This window comes from Mauremys mutica, chromosome 4 (genome assembly GCF_020497125.1).
Source record: "Mauremys mutica isolate MM-2020 ecotype Southern chromosome 4, ASM2049712v1, whole genome shotgun sequence".
Taxonomy (NCBI): domain Eukaryota; kingdom Metazoa; phylum Chordata; order Testudines; family Geoemydidae; genus Mauremys; species Mauremys mutica.
In genome coordinates, this window is record NC_059075.1 from 128,096,240 (window position 1) to 128,121,001 (window position 24,762).

General features: G+C 48.4%; 1 protein-coding gene across 1 annotated transcript in view; it reads left to right on the top strand.

Annotated features, from left to right (window-relative positions):
* The window catches only part of LGR6 (leucine rich repeat containing G protein-coupled receptor 6), a 103,529-nt gene that overhangs the window by 14,270 nt on the left and 64,497 nt on the right, over nucleotides 1-24,762 (top strand). Inside the window, exon 2 of the mRNA XM_045012298.1 lies at nucleotides 7,704-7,919. Coding sequence (XP_044868233.1) covers nucleotides 7,738-7,919 — 182 coding nt within the window. The 5' untranslated portion in view covers nucleotides 7,704-7,737. The remainder of the gene's footprint in view (nucleotides 1-7,703; nucleotides 7,920-24,762) is intronic.

Here is a 24,762-nt window from a genome sequence, read left to right on the forward strand (position 1 = left end):
CCCCTGTCCCCCTTTCTCTGTTTCCCATCCCCAAGGCCTCCCTCCATTAGCCTCTGTAAGGTCTCCCCCTTCTAAGGCTCTCCCAAGAGCCTCCTTCTCCTTGGGCCCAATCTCCTTTCCCAAGGGCCTTCCTCCTCCCAGGCACTCCCTCTCCAAACCCCACTCTCCCAGGCCTCCCCAGACCCCATACCCCCAACCCCCATTTATCTGCCCCCTGGAGGGGGGGTAGAAGGAGAGGTTGCTGCAGCTGGGCAGAGAGGAGGCCAGGGAGCTGGGAGCTGGGGCTCCCCCCCCCCTTGCAGCCAGCTCAGCCCCCACTGCCTGCCTAGGTTCCCCTTGCCGCACTCCCAGCTCTGGTCTGAGCCAGGAAGGGAAGGGGCCAGGCAGCGAAGGGCTGAGCTAGTCCCACCTGCAGCCTCCTGCCTGCCAGGCAAGGTAGAGAGTGGCCCCTCCTGGCAAGAAGCTGCGACTGCAGCCATCGCCCACTTGCCTTGGTCCATCTGGCTGGTCTGCAAGTGGCACAGAGACAAGAGACGGGGGGGGGGGGGTAGTATTCCTGCTTAGGGCCCCCAATGGGCTAGCGCTGGCTCTTCAGGGAAAAGGTGAAAGCATCTGCTGCCTCACACCCTGCACCTCTGCACCCTCTAACTCCCCTCCCCCTGCCAAAAGCAGGAGGTCACCACATCATTGCCCCCTGGGGGAGACGTGCCACCTTGCTCCCCTGTAACTAGTCACGGCTTTGCCAATGGCCCCTGTTGCTATTGTTATATATCATTTGTATTACTGTAGCACTTAGGAGCCCCAGCCATGGACCCCATGGCGTCAGGTGCTGTACATTATATAGTAGGTATATTACGGTAGCACCTAGCAGCCCCAGCCATGGACCAGGTCCCCATGGCGCCAGGTGCTGTACATTATATAGTAGGTATATTACAGTAGCACCTAGCAGCCCCAGCCATGGGCCAGGTCCCCATGGCGCCAGGTGCTGTACATTATATAGTAGGTGTATTACGTTAGCACCTAACAGCCCCAGCCATGGGCCAGGTCCCCATGGCACCAGACACTGTACAGACAGAGAACAAAGAGACACCGCCTGTCCCAAAGAGCATCAACCTGAGTCACTTCGTCAGGGCAAAAGCCAGCACTCACATCCAGCTGGCCCCTAGGCTTTAGTAGTTCCAGAACCTTCATTCCAGCTTCAGCCCTCTCTGACCTGGGTTCCTGGAAGCAGAACTGGCCTAAGCTCCTGTACCAGCCCATGGGAAAGGACCAGAGTTGAGAGTCTGCCTGTTTTCCCTGGCTGAAGGCACTCCGCCCTTGAGTCTGTGCTTGCGCATTTACGCCTGATTCTCCGAGGTGCTGAGCATCCCCAGCTCCCCTTCCTAAGCCAAGACCACATCAACACTAGAAAAAAAGGTTTTTATTATTGTAGCACCTAGGAAGCCAGTCATGGCACACAACTTCATTGTGCTAGGTGCTGTACAACCACTGAACAGAGATGGACTCAGCCCCAATGAGCTTACAGGCTAACACGTGTGCACTAGTGTGTTAAAATCCTAATGTAGACAGGGCATGCTGTCATTTTAACACATTAGCTGGGGAGCCTAGGGTTTACCTCCACCTGCTAATATGTTACAACAACAACTTGCCTTGTCTGCAATAGGATTTTAACACATTATGAACACACCCTTCTCCTAGTGGAGACAAGACGTTGGAGGGTATCAGTGTTATGGGCTTTCAGTTCAGCACATTTCATGAGCACTACAAGCCTCTGCTCCCCCACTCCCACCCCAACAACACAACAGGTTAACGATGGTCAAATATTGCCACACGCAGCCTGGGCATTTGTCAGTAGCTCACATTCCTTCCTATCACAGGGAAATGCTCCTCTCTCCTTGTCCAACAAACTCAGGTGTTTGCAGTTCCCTGCAGAAAGTCGGGGATCTATGCACTTCTTTGATCCCCCTCCTGAGTCATTCCTCCCGGTGTCTGGCTGTCTCCTGAGGCTTTTACAGGGGAGCATCTCCCTGTGCCAGGCTGTTTGCTGCGCTGAGCAGCAGGTGTGAAGCCAAAGATCCCCAGGGGAAGGACTTGATTGCAGGGTTCCGTGTCAGCAGTCTTTTAGCTGCGCCGCCATCCCTACTTGTGTCGTGGTTGCACAATTCTGACCGGAGGGGGTTTGGAGGTGGCTGTGGCTGGGATAACAAAGCCCTTTTGTTTCCACCAAGGGCACCGAGTGCGGAGTTTAAGCCCGGGGTTGATTTCACTGCCTGAGCATCCTTCCGCGGAGGATTTCCCTGAGCCGTCTGTGCCAAGAGCAGCACTGATTGCAGTTCAAACAGAGCCTGACAATCTTTTCCATTGGGTCCTGTTCAGCAGCCAACGGACAGAGAATGTGTTTATGTCTGGGGCTCACAGGCCTTGCCCGGAAGTTTGCAAGAGCTGATTGGAAACTGGAAGCAGGACTAGGGGCCTCTTGCAGGTCTGATTTGTGGGCTGGCAAAGCTGCTGTGGCAGAGACTGAGCTGAGCCTCTGGAGAATTCTGGGACAAGCCTGCAAGACAGTTTTTCCCCTTTCCCAAAAATATGCCAATTTCACTCCACTGCGATTACTGCACAACGCAGGCATCAGGAGCTCCCAGAAAGTCTGTGGTGGGACAGGGAATCGGACCTGGGTCTCCCAAGTCCCAGGTTAGCACCCTGACCAGTGGGCCCTCCTCCAACCCATTCTGCTGGGGGCCCTCGAAGACTAATACTTGCCTTTAATACTCAGACAGGTGTGTACGCTATCCTAAGCCAATCAAGAGGAAGACCATGACCATGTGACCTGGCCTCACACTTGGTTGGCCGGTTGGAGCTTCAGTGTTTGCAGCTATCCAGAAAGGACTGGGTGTTTGCATGTGCACCACCGTCAGGAGCTGGTTTGCAAACGCATGCACCCGGATTGGAACCCAAGCTGGAGTGGAGTGCCTCTGAGCTGGGTGTCCTACTCTGCCCTGGACCCATGGCCCAGGGTCTTCATTCATTATTTGCTGAGTAGTCCTCATTTCAAAGCTCCCACTGAAGCCAACAGGCCAGGTCCTGACTCAAGCAAAGCATCCGGGAGCTCTGCCTGAGCAAAGCACTGAGGCTTTGGGCCCTAGACATTACTTCGTTATCGGAAAGGTTTTGTTGCAGTGATATCATCTCCTTCTTTTCTTACCACAGGGAACTTTTTTCCTATTATGGGAGAGTGGGTAACTCAACCGAGCCTTCAAGATAAACTCAGATAAGAAGAGAGACAATTGCCTTTGAGGCACCAATTAGACATTTCTGGTGAGATCAGCTCCACGCAAGCTGAAGCAGATATGCACACGGGTGAAAAGAGACAGCTTCATCACCTGACCTAGCTCCTTGCCAGGAAGTGCAGTCTCAGATGGGAGCAAGGAGGCTGCCTCTTCCATGCTCTGCCTCTGCCATTCCCGGATCCTCAAACATAATAAGGGCAGCAGTACAGAGGTCTCTCTGGGCACTGCCGCCTTCCTTTTAGCCCATCTGCCGGGGCAATGCCAGCCTTGCAAGAGAAAATGCAGCAGCCCCTCCTGGTTTTGGGATAGGATAGAGCGGGCAGGGCTCCAGCGCGACGCTGCTCATGGTATTTTAGTGGCTTTCTCATTTTCCATAGATCAGAGGCAGTTTAATGTTCTCCATGCTCCTAAAAAGTCTGTGACTCTGCATTCTGTCTGTGAGACGCTCCCGGCAGATTTATGCACTGTTGTTAAATCTGCCTGTATCCTGCAGTGAGATATGAACTGGGGCAGATAGACAGCAACCCTGCCAGCTGAGCTAATGGAGCGTCCTCCTGGCCGGCTCAGCTGGGGCACTGGTAGGCTTTCATGTACTATGCAAACATCCGTTTGTTAGGACGGGTTTCTGAAGCCATCCAAGTCTCTGTGGGCTTGTCTACGTGAGAAACTTACAGCAGTTCAGCAAGAACATTAGGATGTCCTAGTGGTTACAGCACTTGCTGGAAGTTGAGAGAGAGAGAGAGACCCCCGGTCAAGCTCCTGCTGTGTCACAGCCTTTCTGGGTGACCTTGGGTGAGTCATTTAGTCTCTCAAGCCTGGATCCGCAAAAGGGACTTAGGTGTTGTGACAAAAACCACAGGAACAATATTAAGATCCACAAAACCAAGTTAGGCACCAGGACTCTCTATAGAATGAAGGTGGAGAAGCAGGCACCTTCGAATGTCGTAAACATGCGAGGTGCAGTGGGAGCTAGCCAATGGGAGATGCCAGTGAGAGTGCTAAGCCCTCCCCTGCTCTGAGCTTGGCGCTGAAGTCCGGGCTGCAGGGAGGCACCTGGCTCTTCTTGTGGTTCACACACTGGGGGAAGATAGGCTTTCAGGCGGGTGCTCAGAGGCCTCCCCGCAAAATAGCTGTAGGGGAGAAGAGGAGGACCACCCTGATAATCTTCAGTGCAGGGTTTAGGGCACTCTCACCTGGGAGGTGGCTGATTCCTATTCAAACGCTTCCCCCTTCTCTGGCAGAGAGGGATTTGAACTGGGAGTCGCCCAGGTCCCGGGTGCATGCCATAATCTTCAGACCAGTGTTACCAGGGAGTGGGAAGTTGGTGTGGAGTTGGGGCGGCCTCTGAACACACCTACTGGATTGAGCCCCACACGTGACCTAGGCATCCAAGCTCCTGTCTTTCCCGGCCCTGGGGCTTAGGTGGGAGATAGGCACCCCAGCACCTAGACTGAGGTGCACTGCGCGTGCTCAGAGGCAGAAACTTTTACTCCAAAAACATAAGCACTGGGCAGTTTTAGGTGTCTACAGGGTTAGGTGGTCGCCAGCGGGAGTTTTGTGGAGCACAGTGGTGCCTAAAAATGGAGCTGTGCCTCAGTTTCCCCCCTACGATGGGGATAATAGCACTGCCCTACCTCCCAGCCGTGTTGGGAGGACAAATACAGCGAAGATTGTGAGCTTCTCAGATCCTATGGCATTGGAGGCTATATGGGTAGATACGACAGAGAGGTTTAAGGTCAGACCTGGTCTGTATTAATATTGATATAACAGGGCCAACAGTACGTCTACACTGCAGACAGAATTCTGATTACAGCATTGCAGACGTACCTGAGCTAGTTGTAATCTTGCTAATGAATCTGCAGCAGCTTGGGCTTCAGTGTGGGCGGGCCACCTGAGCACTCACGTGCCACAGCGCCACTGCTGTTGTTACCCGAGCTGGCTAGATTCAAGACATGCTGCAGTCACACTTCCAGTTGCAGCGTAGACACTTCCTCTCACAGCCCCTGTGCAGGGGAGGAAGGACAGCTGACCTGACCCCAACCTGTGAGACGCAAGCGCCCTGCTACTATGAACAGCTTGGGGGATAGATGGCTCTGGTTCTGCTGCATCAGTGATCTGCCTTACTTCTCCTTAATCAAGACAGAAATGTAGGCCCATTTGCTAGCTCTGTCTGTATCGATTTAGTGCCTGTCTTCCACAGCAGGGTAGCGTCTGCAGCTGTCTCACCACCATCCCTAGCTAGCAGCCAATCAGTGTTTCCCCTCAGTACCACCGAAAGGCAAAGGATGGTGAAATCCCCACGCACCGTGTTATTGTGTGTAAAACTGGGCTTAACTCTGCCAGCCAAGGCTCACGTGCACAAGGACCATTCAGATTAAATTAGTAGTAGAGACTCCAATAGGAATCAGAGTCCTGTTGTGGTAGCAGCTGTCTACACACTCTAAGAGGCGGTCCCAGGCCTGTGGAGTTTACAAACTACATAGTCAAATCAGGATTATCATCCTCCTTCTACAAAGGCACTGCCCCAGGTCACACAGGAAGTCTGTGACTGAGGTGGAATTTGGAGCCAGATCTTCTGAGACTCAGCTCATTTCTTTAACCACAACAACATCCTCCTCTCAGGGTACTTCCCTTTATGTTCTGAGAGATAGTCCACCCTCTGTGTCAGCTTCTTCCTTTCTTAAGGCTTAAAGCTAGAAGGGGGCAAAAAAGTGTAAATTCTTTTTCCCTGGAAATTTTGAAAAATGTATAGTATTTTTAAACTTGCTGTGAAATTTCTTTTTCTATGAAAATGTAATGTGAAAAAGATTAGCTTTTGAAAACCGTTTTCAATAAAGCGGTATGCTATGGGGTAAAAGAGATCTGGTTTCCAAAAAAAAACCCCAAGCCATATTTATCTTACTGAAAATGAGAACATTGTACCAAAAAAATGACAGTTGTTTGTTTCCATTGTTTAGCCCCTTCCCCCCACCCACCCCACCCCCAAAAACCAGAAATTTTCAACAAAACCAAAATTGCCACACAAAAATTTGTTTTGGTTAAAAAGCTAGTAATTGTCCAAAAATGTTTTGATGAAAAATTTTGACCAGGTTTTCTTAAACACAACGTATGCTTCAGTAAGTTTTGGTGTCCTGATGTCCTGAAGAAAAAACAATGTGCCAAACTTTGCCCTGAATTATTCTCCATGTAACTGTGTTAACAGGGTATAAGACAGGGCAGAAATTTGTCCATAGTCATTTATCATATCGGTTCCTAGGCAGAAAGACACATCAAACTATCCTGCTTATTTCTTATGGGTAAAAGAGTGAATCTCATTCCAGCTAAGGTGAACTTGGAGGATAGCACTGATTTTTGGTAGATTTTTGCTGTTGGTAGAGTTTGTCGGAAGAATTTTGACAGAACAGTTTTCTGTTGGAAAACACGATTTTGTCAGAATCTAAACATGTCCAGGAACATGTTGATTTCAACAAAATTTTTGACAGGAAAAAGTTGAAACAAATCATTTCGATCTCACTTTTCAACAAGGTTTGGTTTGACTTTATCACTTTGAGTCATTTCATTTTGACTTTAATATCCAATTAAAAATTAATTTTAATATTACATTATAGTTACAGATAATATTCAGTATAATACATATGTTCTACATTTTATATTATGATGTTTTGACATTATCAAAATGAAATGTTTGCACCTTATTGAAATGAAACAGTTTGACATTATTGAAAAAAAATCTTTGAATTATTCTGAATGGAAATCTTTCAGAATTTTTGTTCCTGGGGAAATTTGGAACAAAATCAAATTTCAAAGGCAGAATTTCTCATGGAACAGAATTTCCAGTTTCTGACCAGCTCCAGTCATTGGGTTTTCATGACTGTAAAGAGTAGTTGGACTAAGACCTGAACTCCTGTGACCCAGAGAGCATCTTCTGAGATATGGTCTGATGGATGCTCACCGTTGTTGCTCCCTCCCTCCTTGTCTTTGGTTTCTGAGTCAGGCATTCATATGTAATCCAGGACCCTAGGAATTCAGTCATTCCTGGCTGGCAGCTGTTCGGCACGTCTATATGAAATAAGATGATGGGTCTTAGTCCAGTTACATTGTTAGAAATACCATCAGAACTGGCAGTTGGCAACCTTGGGAGGGGCAAAGGTTTGAATGGGCTACACAAATGAACTACCCTCAAGGTCCCATAAGAGGTGCTGCTAGGTCACGGTTGCAGCACCTGTCCTGGGCAGTGCTTGGAACATTGCACTGTGGCTTTCCCTTGCTTTAATTGCTTTTTACAGACCAGCTCCATCTCCAGGGCTTTCAATTTCTCATGAGTCAGCAGCAAGAAACCCACTTAACTAACAATAGAGGCACATCATGCAACGCTGGGTGAACCTCTTACTCATCCACACTGTTTCTTTCCCCCAGACGCCTGGATGCAAACCTGATTTCCGTGGTGCCCATGAAGAGCTTTGAGGGACTGCCCTCCTTACGTCACTTGTGGCTGGATGATAATGCCCTGACAGAGATCCCTGTCCAAGCTCTTAATAACCTTCCAGCCCTGCAGGCCATGACGCTGGCTCTCAACCTGATCTGGCACATTCCTGACTGCGCCTTCCAGAACCTCAGCAGCCTCGTTGTACTGTAAGCTTTCGACATTCACTGTACATTTATAGGCATTGCACTGTACATTTATAGGCTGTTTGTATTTATATGTGTGAGAGAATGAGCAATGCCACTCTCTAGTGGCCAGGCCAAGACGATCCGGATAAAAGACCTACTATTGCTGCCACATAAAGGAGATCTCCTTTAGCTCAAATAGTAGTAAACCAGTGTTTTGAATCGAGCTGATTTAAAAAATGCTAATTATTTGTCATATGAATTTTTGAAATTGTTTTTCTTTCTAAATTTTCCACAATTTTTTTTCAGTGTTTCAATGAAAAAGCATGACGTTTTCATTTTCTGAAAACTGTTTTGTGTAAAAATGTTCTGGTTTTGCAAACCGAAACCCCACATATTTTAATGAAAATGTGTACCAAAAAGTTTCTGGCTTTTCATTTAAAAAAAAACTGGAAAATTTCTACCAAAGTTTCTGCAAAACTTTTCGTTTTTTGTCAAAAAGCCTTTTTTTGTTGGAAAGAAACTTTGACCAAAAACTTTCCTAACTTCTCTGGGTTTGGGAGGTGACGTACAACAGTTCTGATATCAGCACTGTGTGTGAGAGAGAGATCAGTAGCTAGGGGGCTACTATTCTTTGTAATAATTCTAAACCTACTTGGTACTTTCTAGATTCTTTTTACTATGCAATTGGAATATAAAGACATAATTTATGTTATATTGAACAGTCTAGGAAAATGATACTGCTTCCAATGACTGCTCCATTCCAGATGGAATACATTTATTTCACAGGCACTGAGAAACAGTAAACACTCTACAATCTGTAATTATATGGCAAACGGATGCCTTGTAATTTCATACTGGGAAGCATCCCTTACATTAACTGGGGGCTTATATGTTATTTGTCTTCTAAATGGAAACTTACATCTGCTAATTAGTTGGCAGTTTCTTGGTTGGTGTTGATTAGTAAGTTAAAGTGTAATTGCCAAGTAGCTCAGAACCCCTCTGCCAGGGTTCCTTCCCCACTCTGAACTCTAGGGTACAGATGTGGGGACCCGCATGAAAGCCCCGTAAGCTCTCTATGTACATGCAATAGTTACAGCCTTGCTTATGGGAGCTAAAATGGAGTGCTACATTATACACGTGTTTGTAGCCAGCGATAAAGTATCATCAACGTTTAGTGCTTAGGGAAAGCTTAACAATTGCTTAGATCTCAGAAGAAAAAGCGTTTGCTGAAGCCTTATAGAAATATACACTTTTCAAACTTTTATTAAATATTGACTTCAGCTGCTTAGATGGAACGTAAAAGCACATTGGGGAGAAATACTAGGAACAGCTTGAGAAATGTCAGATAATCAGTTTGTTTTCACACAGGATAGGACCAAATGTAGTCATCCCAAGGCACTTAGAGTCATCATTTCAATCACTCGTGATGCCATTTGGCTTCAACTGCCTGTCATAGAATCATAGAATATCAGGGTTGGAAGGGACCTCAGGAGGTCATCTAGTCCAACTCCCTGCTCAGAGCAGAACCAACCCCAAATAAATCATCCCAGCCAAGGTATTGTCAAGCCTGACCTTAAAAACCTCTAAGGAGGGAGATTCCACCACCTTCCTAGGTAACCCATTCCAGTGCTTCACCACCTTCCTAGTGAAATAGTGTTTCCTTATATCCAACCTAAACCTCCCCACTGCAACTTGAGACCATTACTCCTTGTTCTGTCATCTGCTACCACTGAGAACAGTCTAGATCCATCCTCTTTGGAACCCCCTTTCAGATAGTTGAAAGCAGCTATCAAATCCCCCCTCATTCTTCTCTTCTGCAGACTAAACAGTCCCAGTTCCCTCAGCTTCTCCACATAAGTCATATGCTCCAGCCCCTTAATCATTTTTGTTGCCCTCTGCTGGACTCTTTCCAATTTTTCCACATCTTTCTTGTAGTGGAGGGCCCAAAACTGGACCATTATCTCAACCTCAAAAGCATGCTGCTCTCATACTGGGAATCCCAAACCTTGGGTGGGAAAAAACTTCTTCACTATAGTGGGAAAACAGAAGAGTCCTTGACCACAAGACAGAAAGGAGCACCCTCCCGCAGACGGCTGGATATGGGAGTTGTGTTGGAGCCTAACCAGACATTGTGGGAGATCATTCAGGATTTTTGTGGGGCTCACAAGTGTCCCGCAGAACCAGCCACACAAATTGCCACCATGCTCACGGTTTCCCCGTGTCGGCCCCTAGTCCACAGAAGATCTGATGCTCCCCTTGTGCCGAGCTGCCTTGCTCCATGCTCAGCCTCAGACGAGGCTAACAAGCTTTCTGAAACCTCAGCAAAGAATCTCACCCATCAGCCAGTAAAACTTCCCCACCATCATGCAAAGAGCATGTGCCTGTCCAGGTGTGAGTGGGCAAACTTGCACACGCAGGGAGAAGACAGGCTAGCCGCTGCCATAAACTTAAGTACCCTTCTAGTCTGGGAGTTATTTAACATGAACACCTGTGGGAGAGGGGAGCTAAGAGCAGATGTGGAGGAGTACCAGGAAAAAGCTGTCATTTATAGGCTGATTAACGCTCACAGACGCCCCTCATCAGCAGTTTTGGAGCTGAGAACACGACCTTCCCAGATGCAGCAACGTGCTTTCCTACTCCACACACCTTGGGCCTTTGGGAAAGACACAGCTGATCATCCGGTGATAATGGGATGAACCCACAGCAAAATATACCTGCCTCAATCTGGAATAAATTAGGGGCTTCAGCCTCTGCTTATAAATTACACCCCCAACTGAAGAATTCCCTGACCCATTTCCATTTCTGCTGCAGGTTTTTAACAAGGGTTGCAGAGTGTTTTGAAAGCAGGCCCCTATGTAATCACTCCACCATGCGTCCCTTCCCTGTCTTTGATAACTGCAGCTTCCTTTGCTGTGAGTGTTAGCGCAGTGATGTTGAGGGCTGGCTTGTTTGATATTGGGAGGGGGGGGCATGAGGGGGTTGGGAATGGACACTGAGACTTTCACTCCGGAGTCTGACCCAGCATGACAGGGACAGAATGTCACTTAGTATCTGTGAGTAGGGCTGGTCGAAAAATTTCCATCAAAACTGGTTTTTGACTGAAAATTGGGATTTTTGACAAAATAATTTTTTTTTCATTGAAAACCAGAAGGGCTACCACCAGAAATATTTCAATTTGGATATGCTACCATTGTGCATCATGGGAATTGTAGTTTATCATAGAAATGTAGGACTGGAAGAGACTTCAGTAGGTCATCTGGTCCAGGCTCCTGCTCTGAGGCAGGACTAAGTATTATCTAGATCACCCCTGACAGGTTTTTGTCTAAGCTGTTCCTAGAAACTTCCAGTGACAGAGTTTCCATAATCTCCCTAGGCAACTTGTTCCCGTGCTTAACTACTGTACCCTCACAGGAAGCTTTTCCTAAAGTCTAATCTAAATCTCCCTTGCTACAATTTAAGCCCATTACATCTTGGCCTGTCCTCCATAGTTAAGGAGAACAATTTATCACTTTCCTCTTTAAAACATCCTTTTATGTACTTGAAGACTGTTATCATGTCCTCTCAGTCTTCTCTTCTCCAGACTAAACAAATCCAGTATTTTCAATCTTTCCTTGTCATCTTTGTAGACCTTTAATCATTTTTGTTGCTCTCCTCTGGACTTTCTTCAGTTTGCTCACATCTTTCCCGAAGCGTGGTGCCCAGAACTGGACACAGAACTCCAGCTGAGTGCTGAGTGGAAGAATTACTTCTCACGTCTTGCTTTAGTTACGTCATGTCCCCATTCTCCTTTATGGGCTGAACTCCCAGGCTGGACTGCATCTTCCAGGATGCACCAGCATCAGGGACTCCCCCGACACGCTGCCTCCCCCGCTCCTTGGGGCATCATGAACGTACTGCAGGGATTGATTCAGCGGTTAGGAGAATGGCTTTTCCTGGTGGGCAGCCTCTCTTACTCTCCCCACGAACCCAGCCAGGAATATCTAACCTGCTGCCTTTCCCTGGGGAGAGAGATGGGAGGCCACAAAGACAAGTCCTGGCTGCGATTACCCGGGAAGGGATGGGGAGACGGATTGACTAGGCTGAGATGGTGTTTGCTACCAGGACACCTAGCCTGTTGCTCCAGGCAGAGAGGTCCTAGTTGTGCTTTGTTCTTTCAAAGGCCTAATAAACGCAGAGCAGAGGGTGAGGCTCAGTAAGCCTCTGGCGTTTGTGTGGGGAAACCTGGTCTCTGTCATACCACACTGCCTGGGGGTTGCAGCTTCATTTCCTCGTGTCAGCACGCCCCTGAGCAGAGTGGCTAAGGGTGACTGGGCCATGAAGTCTGAGCTGCCTTCTGTCCCTGGAGCTGGTTGAAGGGCGTGCTTCCATTGCAGTGCTGCTGGCTTGGTAAAGACCATGGGCCATCCTGCTCTCAGTCACAAGTGGGGAAATTCCTCTGAAGTTACTGCAGACCTACAGCAGCACGAGCGATGCCAGGGCCCCCTCCCACCCACCACCCCCACCCTCCAGAGCCCTGTCTTGTCACATGGCCAAGAGTGCTCAACTCCATGACAAATAGCCTGACTCAAGTGCCCATCCCCTTGGTATTAAAGGTTGGCCTTCAGGCTCGCTGTGCTTTGCAGCGAGTGAGCTCTCACTCAACCCCTCTGCTCTTCAGCATGGGAGGGATGAAAATGTGGCAGATGCCACTCAAAAGTGGGTGAGAGGAACCGGAACAGCAATATCGCCTACCCCTAAATGTTCAGAAGTCCCTCCAGGAACATGCTGCGTATTCAGGGCCCCACAGGCTTTGGGAAGTCGTGGCATGTGGGGGAATGGGTCAAGTCAGGGATCAGCTGATCTCTGTGCTGGTTACCTCTTGGTGGTCACGTGGGGAAATACACCCTCCCACTATTACTACCAGTGGGCTTCCGCTCTGGGAAGGGGGCTTGCTTCATGGCCAAGAGAGAAGGCTTCCATGTTTGGGAGCCCAACTGGAGGCACGAGGGGCCTGATTTCCAGGGAGGCAGGGGAAGCTGAGCACCCCCAGCTCAAGTTGACATTAGTGGGAGCTTTGGGGACCAAGCACCTCAGTATCTCAAGCTAGGATCCCCAAACTTGGAGTCTTCTGATAAAATGGCCATTGCATTGGTATGTATCTCAGTTTCGCCATCTGTAAAGTGGGGTTAATGATCCACACCTTCGTAAGACACCTTGGAACCTTTAGTATTAAGAAAATATATTACCTAGAGCATCTGGGCTCCATGTCTTGGCCTTTTAGTCCACAAAAGCTGCTTCTCTCTCTCTGAGGGCTGAGCACTTTGCCTGGAGAAAAGTGGGTTTCTATCTCTAATACCCATAGAAGAGATTAATAGCACTCTCTGAAATCCCCAGCTGCTGTCAATTCCAGCTGATTTTATTCATCTCCAAATGAGTCTAACCACTGCTACCCACTGCTCGGGGTTGTCCAGGTGAATTTGCACAGATCCCGTGACCAGGTGCCTCTACTGAGCTTGGGACTTTGAATGGTTTTTGGCCAAGACCAAGCCATGACACTCCCCTATGTCATCCAAGAGGTTCACAGTGCGTGGCGAGATCCCAACTCATTTCAGACTTTGAATTCGATCCAAGGCAATGGAATACAAGTGACTGGTGGAAAATGAAGCTGGTCACATTGATCCTTCAAGAGAAAAAATGGAAACATTTAGAAATGAAAGTGATGGAGAATCCATCACTTTCCTTGGTAGTTTGTGTCAATGGTTAATCATCCTCACTGTTAAAAATTTGTTTCTAATTTGAATTTGTCTGGCCTTAACTTCCAGTCATTGATGAGAACATAAGAACGGCCAGACTGAGTCAGACTAAAGGCCCATCTAGCCCAGTATCCTGTCTTCTGACAGTGGCCAGTGCCAGGTGCCCCAGAGGGAATGAACAGCTTCTGGCAAACAGAGGCTAGGGACACCAACACCAACGTCACCATTGATTCTTGTTCTGCCTTTCTCCCCTTGATCCAAGAGCCTGTCGCACCCCATATTTTCTCCCCATGAAGGCACTTACACACTGTTGTGTATTTGGTTGTCATGGTTTTTGTTGCCATGGCAACTGAGTTAGATTATTATGGGTTAGCTCAGCCAGCTTCAGCCGGCTGAGTGAGCTCTCTGTCTCTGTAAATAAAATGGTGGTTTTGTTAGCTGTCAGCTCTCTGGCCTCAACTGATTTCTTCCTAAACCGGCTCCCCCCAAGGATATAACAAGTGGCGACGAGGATGGGATTCCGGTGCTGCTCCAGTAACAGAAGGAAGTAGAAGTCAAGGTAAAGAACAAACAAATAAAAAAGCTGCTTGTTTGCACTGACTGTGAAAGTGAAACTAAAATCATGGCTACTCTGACCAGGCCACTGGAACCTTTTGATGAGAATATGGAGCAGTGGCATGTGTATACTGAGCGTTTTGAGCTTTTTTTTTATTGCAAATGACATTACAGAAGCGAAGAAGGTGCCAATATTCTTAAGTGTTGTAGGGGCTAAAACCTACTCCCTGCTACGCAGCTTACTACACCCTGTTAAGCCAGCAACTAAATCTTACAGTGACATTGTGGAAATCCTGGGGTCCCATTTCTCCCCAAAACCACTGGTAATTGCTGAAAGATATAGGTTCCACAAAAGAGACCAAAAGGAAGATGAAACAGTTGTACAATTTGTAGCCATTTTAAAAAAGCTAGCAGAACACTGTGAATTTAAAGAAATGTTAAATGATGCCCTGCGTGACAGGTTAGTGTGTGGCCTCTACAGTGAAGCTATACGGAAGCGCCTACTGATAGAGGCTCAGCTTACCTTACAGAAGGCTGTTGATATTGCTGTCTCCATGGAACTGGCTACAAGGGAGGCGCAATACATCGGTGCATCCCCTAGGGTGCAAAAAGTGTCACAAGAACCGACCCACAAAACTGTGCAGAGTCAAGAATGTTACCGCTGTGGTAAGCCGGGTCACCAGGCATCGGAATGCTGGTGTAAGGACCTGGTGTGTCGACACTGTGGCAAAAAGGGACACATTGAGTGTGCCTGTAAACAAAAGAAAAAGAGGCCTGTGGTCTGGCCGACAAAAAGAGGAACCCTGCATACCCTAGAGCAGACCCAGGATGATCAAGGTGACACCTCATCGCAAGAGGAAGTGCTACTGCATGTTTTGTCTTTGGCAATGGGCTCACATGAATACTGGGTAACCCCGTTATTGGATGGCAAACCTAGACGCATGGAACTGGACACCGGTGCAGCCGTCTCGCTGGTCTCAGAGACTGTGTATAAAGAAAAGCTACAGCATCTTCCGCTTAAGGCAACAAAAACTGTTCTGAAGACGTATACAGGAGAAGCTGTGCCCATGTTGGGCACTATTGATGTTAAGGTGGAGCTCAATGGACAGGCTGCTAAATTGCCACTGTTTGTGGTGAGAGGTAACTACCCAGCCCTAATGGGTAGGTCTTGGCTTGGGAAGATTCAACTGAACTGGGCAGAAGTGCACCGGATGACTAAAGAAGAAACCAGTCTAACCCCTATACTAAGGAAACATGCTGCTGTTTTTGGAGATGATTTGGGAAGTATGAAGGGAATCACTGTGACATTGAACATTAAACCTGACAGTCCACCAAAATATCTGAAAGCCCGAACTGTGCCATATGCCATCAGGCCAAAAGTTGAAGCAGACCTGGAGCGCCTGGTCACCAATGGAGTCCTAATACCAGTTACCCATAGCTCATGGGCCACTCCTATCGTTCCAATCGTGAAGAAAGATGGCTCTCTCCGGATTTGCGGTGATTTTAAAGTCACTGTCAACCCAGTGTTGTGTGCAGAGCAATACCCGCTTCCCCGCATCGATGACCTCTTCGCAGGCCTGGCTGGGGGACAAAAGTTCAGTAAGATTGATCTGAGTCAAGCATATTTACAGATGCACGTCGATGAAAAGTCCCAAGAGCTGTTGACTATTGCGACTCATAAGGGGCTTTATCGATACTGTCGCCTACCCTTCGGAATAACATCTGCTCCCGCCCTGTTCCAGAGGGCTATGGACCAGATCTTGTGTGGCTTGTCAGGAGTTCAGTGCTATCTGGATGATATCCTAGTCACTGGAAGAAATGAAGAGGATCACTTAAAGAATTTAGAGGCTACCCTACAAAGACTGGAAGAGTATGGCCTACGAGTTCGCAAAGACAAGTGTGAATTCTTCAAGCCCTCTGTTGAATATTTGGGACACATCATTGATTCTGCAGGTCTTCATAAGGCCCCTGCAAAAGTTAAAGCTATTGTGGAGGCTCCCCCACCTCGAAATGTAAGCCAGCTGCGCTCGTTTCTAGGGCTCCTGAACTATTATGGAAAGTTCATCTCACAGTTAGCCACACTGCTAAAACCACTTCATGAGCTCCTTGGGCAGAAAAAGGCCTGGAAGTGGACTGAAGCCTGTGATGTTGCATTTAACAAAGCTAAGGATGCATTGCTAAATTCTGAAGTTCTAACACACTTTGATCCATCCTTACCACTGCAATTGGCCTGCGACGCCTCCCCTTATGGAGTGGGAGCAGTCGTGTCACATATTATGCCTTCAGGAGAAGAGAGACCTATTGCTTTTGCTTCACGCACTCTAAGCAAAGCAGAAACTAACTACGCCCAAATCGAACGTGAGGCATTAGGAATTGTTTTTGGAATTCGGAAGTTTCATCAGTACCTGTTTGGGCGAAAGTTTACTCTTCTCACAGACCATCGACCTCTGACATCAATTTTTGGACCCTACACAGGCATTCCCCCATTAGCTGCTAGTCGTATGCAACGTTGGGCATTGTTACTTTCAGCACACACATATGAAATCAAATATCAGAAATCCACTCTGCACGGCAATGCAGATGGCCTCTCAAGGTTGCCTTTGCCGGTCAAACACCAAGATAGTGCCCAAAAGGAAATCTACTTTGAACAGGTAGAGAATACACCCATCACTGCTACTCAGATAAAGAAGGCAACTCGCGTTGACCCAGTATTGTCCCAAGTTATGGACCTGGTGATGCATGGAAAATCTCGACAAACCTCTCCGGTCTCATCCGACCTTGTTCCCTACATGTCCAAGCGGACGGAGTTATCGGTCCAATCTGGTTGTTTGTTGTGGGGGAGACGTGTCATTATTCCACCACCACTGAGATCACAGATGTTAGAACAGCTACATTCCGGTCACTGTGGAATAGTGCGCATGAAGGAAATTGCACGAAGCTATTTTTGGTGGCCTGGATTGGACAGCGCTATTGAAGAGAAGGCAAAAGCTTGTATGTCATGTCAGGGTGTGAGGAATGCACCCCAGTGGGCACCCCTACACCCATGGGACTGGCCTGAAAACCCGTGGCAACGTATTCATGTAGACTTTGCTGGTCCCCTTGAAGGAAGCATGTTCTTGGTGGCAATAGATGCCCATTCTAAATGGCCAGAAGTCTCTATAATGCAGTCCACTTCTGCAGAGAGTACTATCCAAAAACTACGAGGACTCTTTAGTCGTTTTGGTCTGCCAGAACAACTTGTGAGTGACAACGGACCGCAGTTCGTTTCTCAGGAGTTTCAAAATTTTATGAAGGCAAATGGGATACACCACATCACGTCAGCACCATATCATCCGTCCACCAACGGATTAGCTGAAAGATTTGTGCAGACAATGAAAAATGCTTTGAAATCAGCAAGGGGACAACACTCCATTCAAAAGTGTCTGGATACCTTTTTACTTTCCTACAGAAACACACCTCATGCTACGACCCACGCATCTCCGGCCTTTCTAATGATGGGACGACAGCTGCGCACTTGCTTTGATCTGCTGAAACCTTCTGAACCCCGACAAATTGTGCAACATCAGCAGCAATATCAAGTCATCAGACGGGCACCCAGAGCAAAAGACCGAACCTTTAGCCCGGGACAGCCAGTTTTGGCTCGGAATTATACTTCCAGAGCTAAATGGGTCCCGGCCACAGTCATCACTCAAACAGGACCTGTTTCCTACACAGTCCGGACTGCAGAGAATCTTACCTGGCGGCGACATGTAGATCAGCTGTTGCCAGGTCATGCCAGTCCTCAGGACCCATCTGCAGTTGAGGGGTCTGACTTCACCACTTCTGGTGAGGCACCGAATCACGAGTCACCTGTTCCTGACTGTTCTCCTCCATTACTGCCGGCGGCTGAGATACCCCTTTGCCCAGCACGAGCTGATACCACCTCCTCACCCGTTCGTGCTGCGGACCCTGAGCCCCTAGTGCTTTCGGGTGCAATAACACCAGAAGTTCGCCGTAATCCGCCTAGAGACAGAAGGCCTCCTCATCGGCTGGATCTTTAGCTAGGGCGAACCCACGGTTATGGGGCAAAATAATCCCCAGGGTTTAGCCGGGAATGGAGGCAGTCTACCCTCCTTCTCTAGTATAGTGTGTGTTTTATTTAGGGGATGTTCTTATTAGGGGGGGAGGAATATGTTGTGTATTTGGTTGTCATGGTTTTTGTTGCCATGGCAACTGAGTTAGATTATTATGGGTTAGCTCAGCCAGCTTCAGCCGGCTGAGTGAGCTCTCTGTCTCTGTAAATAAAATGGTGGTTTTGTTAGCTGTCAGCTCTCTGGCCTCAACTGATTTCTTCCTAAACCGGCTCCCCCCAAGGATATAACACACACTGTGGTCAAGTCACCTCATGATCTGATTAATAAGATAATCAGATTGCATTTCATAAGTTTCCCACTCTAAGGCATTTTTTCCAGCCCACAAATCATTCTTATGGCTCTTCTCTGCACTCTTTCCAAAATTTCAATGTTGTTTTTAAAATGTGGACACCAGAATTGGATGCGGTATGCTTGTATTGGTCCCACCAAGGCCATATACAGGTGTAAAATCACTTCCCTACTCCCCTGTTTATACATCCTCGGGTTCTTAACAGACTGGTATCATTGGCACTAATTCTTTCCCCTTTTTTGTAATCGTTGCACTTAATGGGCAGAACGACCGAGCTGCTCTCTTCCCTGGAGACTTCCAAGTGGTGCGGGGGGGCCTGTACTGCTACTGTCTGTGCCATGCTTGTTGCTAGACACAGGACTTTGTTCTCCAGGGATCCTCTCATGCACAGGAAAAGGTATTTGAAAATAAGAACGAAAAGGAAAATGAGACAATTTGCCAGAAGACTTCCGCAAGGAGAATTTGGAATAAATCCTGTTTTAATCGAGTGCAGGGCTACAGCCTGTTTACAGAGCTTTTAATGGGACGAGAGACCCCCGTTGGGAATTGCTATTTGTTCTTTATTGGAGGCAGGTGGCTCCTGTAATTTTTTCCTGATGTGCTTTTCCAGTTTCCCAGACTGCAGTGCAGTCATAGCAGATGCAAGGCTGTCTCTCGCCTGGTTGCTTTTCTGATGGAGAGAAACATGTTCAACAACAAATCACGCCTCTTTTCAGCAGGGTGCATGTGCTCGTCTAACTCCACAGGGGCGGGAGCCCATTTCAAAGTGCAGACAGCCACAGTGATGCATGCTACTCACCTGCCAATATAAACTTTCAGTGCTCCTTCTGGATGCCACGCCAGTGGGGAGACCAACTCTGACTCCTCAGTGAGTTGGATCCCTGTTTCAGGCAGATCCACTGGATTTTCTTCTGCTCCATCACTTGCAAGTTGAGCTATTGTAACCCTGCGTGTTACTGGTCCCCCTCTGTGCTGATCCCCAGAGGATACAAATTGATCAAAGCTGCAGCTTGAGAGCCTGGCACGCTAACTCAAGCTGTAGCAACTCATGCTTCAGCTCTGGAGGCTTCAGCTCAGTCCCAAGTGTTCTGGTTGTTGTGCAATTACTCTCCTCTGTACAACTTGAGTCTCGAGAGCTGGCAACATTTTGGGGTTCTCAGCATGCCTGGATGTCTCCCTTTTTTCAACAGCCTCTGAAGAACCATGCACCCAGCATATGCCAGCAGCTAAACAAGAGTTGTAGAACAAGCTTTCTGATGCCCCTGTTGGCTACAATTTCTTTTCCCCTTATTTATTTGGATGGTTGGTTTTTTATTCATGGTCTTTTACAGATAGATTTAAAAAGTTGGGCTTGATCTTCCCCTGGTGTGAATCAGCCTCAGTCTATTAAATCAGTGCATCTCTGCTGGTTTCCACTGGCTGGACCATACCGGGGTCAAAAATCATGAACAATAGATAGGATTGGATTTTGTTTTGTGTAGATTCTTATACCCAGGATGGACTGTGCTCTAGTTAATCCAGACGTTAATAGGCTAGAGGCAGCAGTGCTTAATTTGTGCCAGGGCTGAGCCCCAGCACCTTTAGGGTTGGCAGCTCAGAGCCCCGGAACCTGTGGGCTTCCCACGTCAGTTATGAAAATTAAAAAATGGCTTGAGCCCCAGCACCTCTTTCATTACAAATTCGGCACTGGGAAGCAGGAACCATTGGGTGAAAGCTCTGGCCTGTGTTACACAGGAGGTCCGACTAGGTGATCATAAGGGTCCCTTCTGGCCTTGGAATCTAGAGCTGAAATTGTCTACGTTTGGTAGGCGAGTTGGGCTCAGGTGAGCCATGGGTGCCAACGGAGGTGCTCAGGTTAGACAGGTGTGCAAGCGGCAGTGCTCAGGTTAGATGGGTGTGCAAGCGGCAGTGCTCAGGTGAGCCGTGGGTGCAAGCAACAGTGCTCAGGTGAGCCAGGTGTGCCAGCGGCTGTGCTCAGGTTAGACGGGTGTGCCAGCGGCTGTGCTCAGGTGAGATGGGTGTGCCAGCGGCAGTGCTCAGCTTAGCCGTGTGTGCCAGAGGCGGTGCTCAGGTGAGCCGGGTGTGCCAGCGGCGGTGCTCAGGTGAGCCGGGTGTGCCAGAGGCGGTGCTCAGGTGAGCCGTGTGTGCCAGTGGTGGGGCTCAGGTGAGCCGTGTGTGCCAGCGGCGGTGCTCAGGTGAGCCGGGTGTGCCAGAGGTGGTGCTCAGGTGAGCCGTGTGTGCCAGCGGCGGTGCTCAGGTGAGCCAGGTGTGCCAGAGGTGGTGCTCAGGTGAGCCGTGTGCAGGGCTGCCCAGAGGGGGGGGGCAAGTGGAGCAATTTGCCCCAAGCCCGGGCCCCACAGGGGCCCCCACGAGAGTTTTTCAGGGGCCCTGGAGTGGGGTCCCTCACTTGCTCCGGGGAACCCGGAAAACTCTCGCAGGGCCGGGGCCCCCGGAGCTTCTTCCGCTTCAGGTCTTCGGCGGCAATTTGGCGGCGGGGAGACCCCAGGCCCCCTGAATCCTCTGGGTGGCCCTGGCCATGTGTGCCAAAGGCAGTGTTCAGGTGAGCCGTGTGTGCCAGCGGCGGTGCTCAGGTGAGCCGCGTGTGCCAGTGGCTGTGCTCAGGTGAGCCGTGTGTGCCAGTGGCTGTGCTCAGGTGAGCCGTGTGTGCCAGTGGCTGTGCTCAGGTGAGCCGTGTGTGCCAGCGGCGGTGCTCAGGTGAGCCATGTGTGCCAGTGGCAGTGCTCAGGTTCTATTCATCAAGGCCCTGCTAATGCCAGGAACATCTCACAGGATTTTTTGCCCTTGCCATCAGGGAGCTCAGCCCCATTCTTAGCATTCTCTCAGCATCCTGAATCCCACATAATGCTGGATGGAAAATATTTTCCTCTGTGAGAATTTGTGAGATTTTGCCTCATGATCCTGGCCTGCAAAAAGAAGTGCATGTATTTGTAAACAGGCAGCTAAAGTTTGTCCATTGACTTCAAGGGGAGCAGGATGAGCAGAAAGGTTTTTCATGGAATTGATCTGTTAATTTTGTCAAAACATCCCTCCAGAGAGCGCCATGTACGTGCACAGGAGTAAAATATCTCAAGTCTTGTCAAACCAGCTGTAATTTACCAGGCAGAACTGACTCTCTGAGCCAGGCTTGAACTGACAGACACTGGAGAAGCTGCAATTCCACTTGCTGAAGTAATTTGTTTAACATGGATGGGAAGAGGAGTTCATCTCTTCAATTATTTCCCATTCCAGCTCGCACTATGAGTCAAAGTCTCCTGTGATTATTATGTCAGTGTTCTCCGGTAGCAACCGCTAGAGTGAAGGCCGGGATGCAGTTTCCATTATAATCCCGCTTTTTCAATCACTCACAACTTTCTCAACAACAGCAACAACAAAAATATGTCTTTGGGGCTTGGACCTTTCTTTGCTTGGTCTCCAAACATCTTCAAGCCAAGTTTAAGCAAAATCGGCTCAGTGTTTGTTTCATTCCTCCTCACTGATATGAATGAAACTGACGAGATCCTGCATCTCAAACATTTCATCTAGACATTTCCAGACGGGCTTTATTTCTGGTCCTAGTGAATGGCCAGGTTGTGCCACCTTTACTCGCATTCAGTCATCATGATGGCACATCCCAAAGGGACGTCGCCTCCTTGGAGATGGAGCACCGCCTGGATCAAACTCTATCTAGGACATTCAGTGCTGCCTTACTCCTTGAGTGGCCCCCTTGAAATGGATGGAAGGTTTGGATGAGAAAGCTGCTACCCAACAGGAGTGAGGGAATCAGAATCTGGCCCCATAGGAGGAAGATAGCTGTTTTAAAAGTCATGAATGTTCCAAGTCAAGGCATATTCACATGGGTGGGTGAGAAGATATTACGTATTTTTTTCTCTTTGTGATGCCCTGTAAAGGTATAGAACACTGCCCAGGATGCCTCTGTTAAGACTGACTGAGTTGAGAGAGGATCTGTAACAAGACCTTCATTTCCGCAGCCTGTCTGTCCAGATGAAAGCTCTGCATTCTGCACGGCTCTCTGCCAGCCCCCCCTAAGGGAATGCTACTTAATACATCGTGTGCCAGGCCTGGAAGATGAGTCATTTGGGGCAGGATCCCAGGGGGAGCGAGGTCCACAGCTGAGGACCCATCACATCTGGAGCCAGAAATGTTGTCCCTGCTATCTGAACTGCAAGCCCTGTCTTTCTGTTTCCTCATGCCCATCCTTGTCATTTCAAATGAACACATGCACTATAGGATTGGGGTTCTGTTCTGTACCTCATTCCTTTGGCATCCCCCATCCCTGGGAACATGCACTGAGGCACTAGCTACAGTAGATCCAAACCTTTGGCTTGGCAAGTGCAGTATCCAAGTTCAGAGGGACTCAAACGACTGGCGTCATCTTGGTGTGAAAGCCCAAAGTGATGTAAGGGCAACTTGATCTGAAAATGCCCCATAAAATTTGATGGAGGAAACCATCTGGACGTGGAACATATTTTTTTGTGACAAAGAGAAATAGCTCCTCTAATCTCCTGACTTGGATTTTTATCTAAATCTTTCTCCTCCTCAGAGAATCACAATTGATCCAAGTTTTCTTGCAGCTGCTTTTTACTCTCCCCCACTTACCTCTGGGAGCAGCCAGTAAATTTTCCTGTACTGCCCCACCCCCATGTCTCCCCAAAATCTGTGTGTTCTCATCAGAATGACTAGATGGAAATGTGCTTCTCTGGGAGAGTCGAGCTGGTTTCCAAACTGTGCTCCGATCGTCACAAGCCTCCATTTAACTACCACACAGAGCCTGCCTCCTCCCCGGCTCATAAATCCTCCTGCTTTTACCATGGAACATTTGGCACTGGGAAGCTCGGTGACGCTGCCTGCACTCGAATCCAGGTGCAGTGAGAGATTTTTTTTCTGAGCCAAGGCAGATTTAGAGCAAGCACAAGTAACGCAAATATCATTGATCCACCTGCTAGCGCGGCCCCAGGCCATTTTAAAGAGGCTGTATTATAGGATACAATAGGTTGTGTTCCAGAATGCAGACGGGGAAGAGACTGACCATAAATTCTATGGTAATAGATTAATGCTTTACGTCCCAGCAGATACAGAATCTGTCTGCGTCTGAATGTGAGGGGCTTGGTATTTATCAGGGACGAGGCCCCAGGCACATAAAATGGACTGATCTACTGAAGTGGAACACAGCGAATATTCTGTCCCCCTGAGCTGCTACTAGAGTGGTGAGTCCTTACTCATGTGAGGAGCCCAACTGGAATCAAGGGAACTACTCAGGTGAGCAAGGACTCGCAGTCTGTCCCCTTGGCGTTGCCTTCTCTGCTCACAGCATGTCCTCGGGGCACCCAGGATCCATCTGTCTGGACTGAAAAGATCACAGGAGTGGGATTCTGGAGCGCTATGCCTTGTTTCAGCCAGCGGGAGCACTCACTGACTGGAATGGGAGTCGGGTGACTAATACCCATGCACACACACAGACAGCCGCTGACAACTTGGAAGGAAGAATCCAGTAACACAGATCCTGGTTCTGCCAAAAATGAAGAGAGAGGCCTGGCCTGTGCTTAAAATGTAGGTTGATATAGCTCCAGCACTCTGAACACTGTAACTATGATGCTCTTGCTGCAGTATAGACACAGCTAGGCCAATGGCAGACTGCTTCCATCGACCTAGCTACCATCACTCAGGGAAGTGGTTTTCCTAGAGCCTGTAAGCTACATCTACACTATGGGGTTATATCGGCACAGCGGCAGTGACATAGCTCTGTTGCTATAGTTCCTGTAGTGTAGACAGAAATAACACACAGGACTTCCCAATGGGAACCCATGGGACTGTACCATGCCAGGGGTCTCAAGGACAGATGTAACACCGGAGACTTTACTGCCCTTACAATAGGGATGGCACACAGATCTCCAGCAGCAGAATTAGCCCAGAAGGACTTCATAATGCACGGGCCCTCGAGCATCAGAAATAACACACACAGTGCACAATATGTGGCACTGGGACAAAAGACAATGAAGGGAGGAGAAAAGCGGGTAAGATTTGTTGATTCAGTGTGGATAAGGCACATCAGAATGTCACGTTAGCCACTCGGCTCCGGGGTTAGACATTTTTAAAGCAATAAACTGAAGATAACCTTGATTGCAGTCAAACTGGAG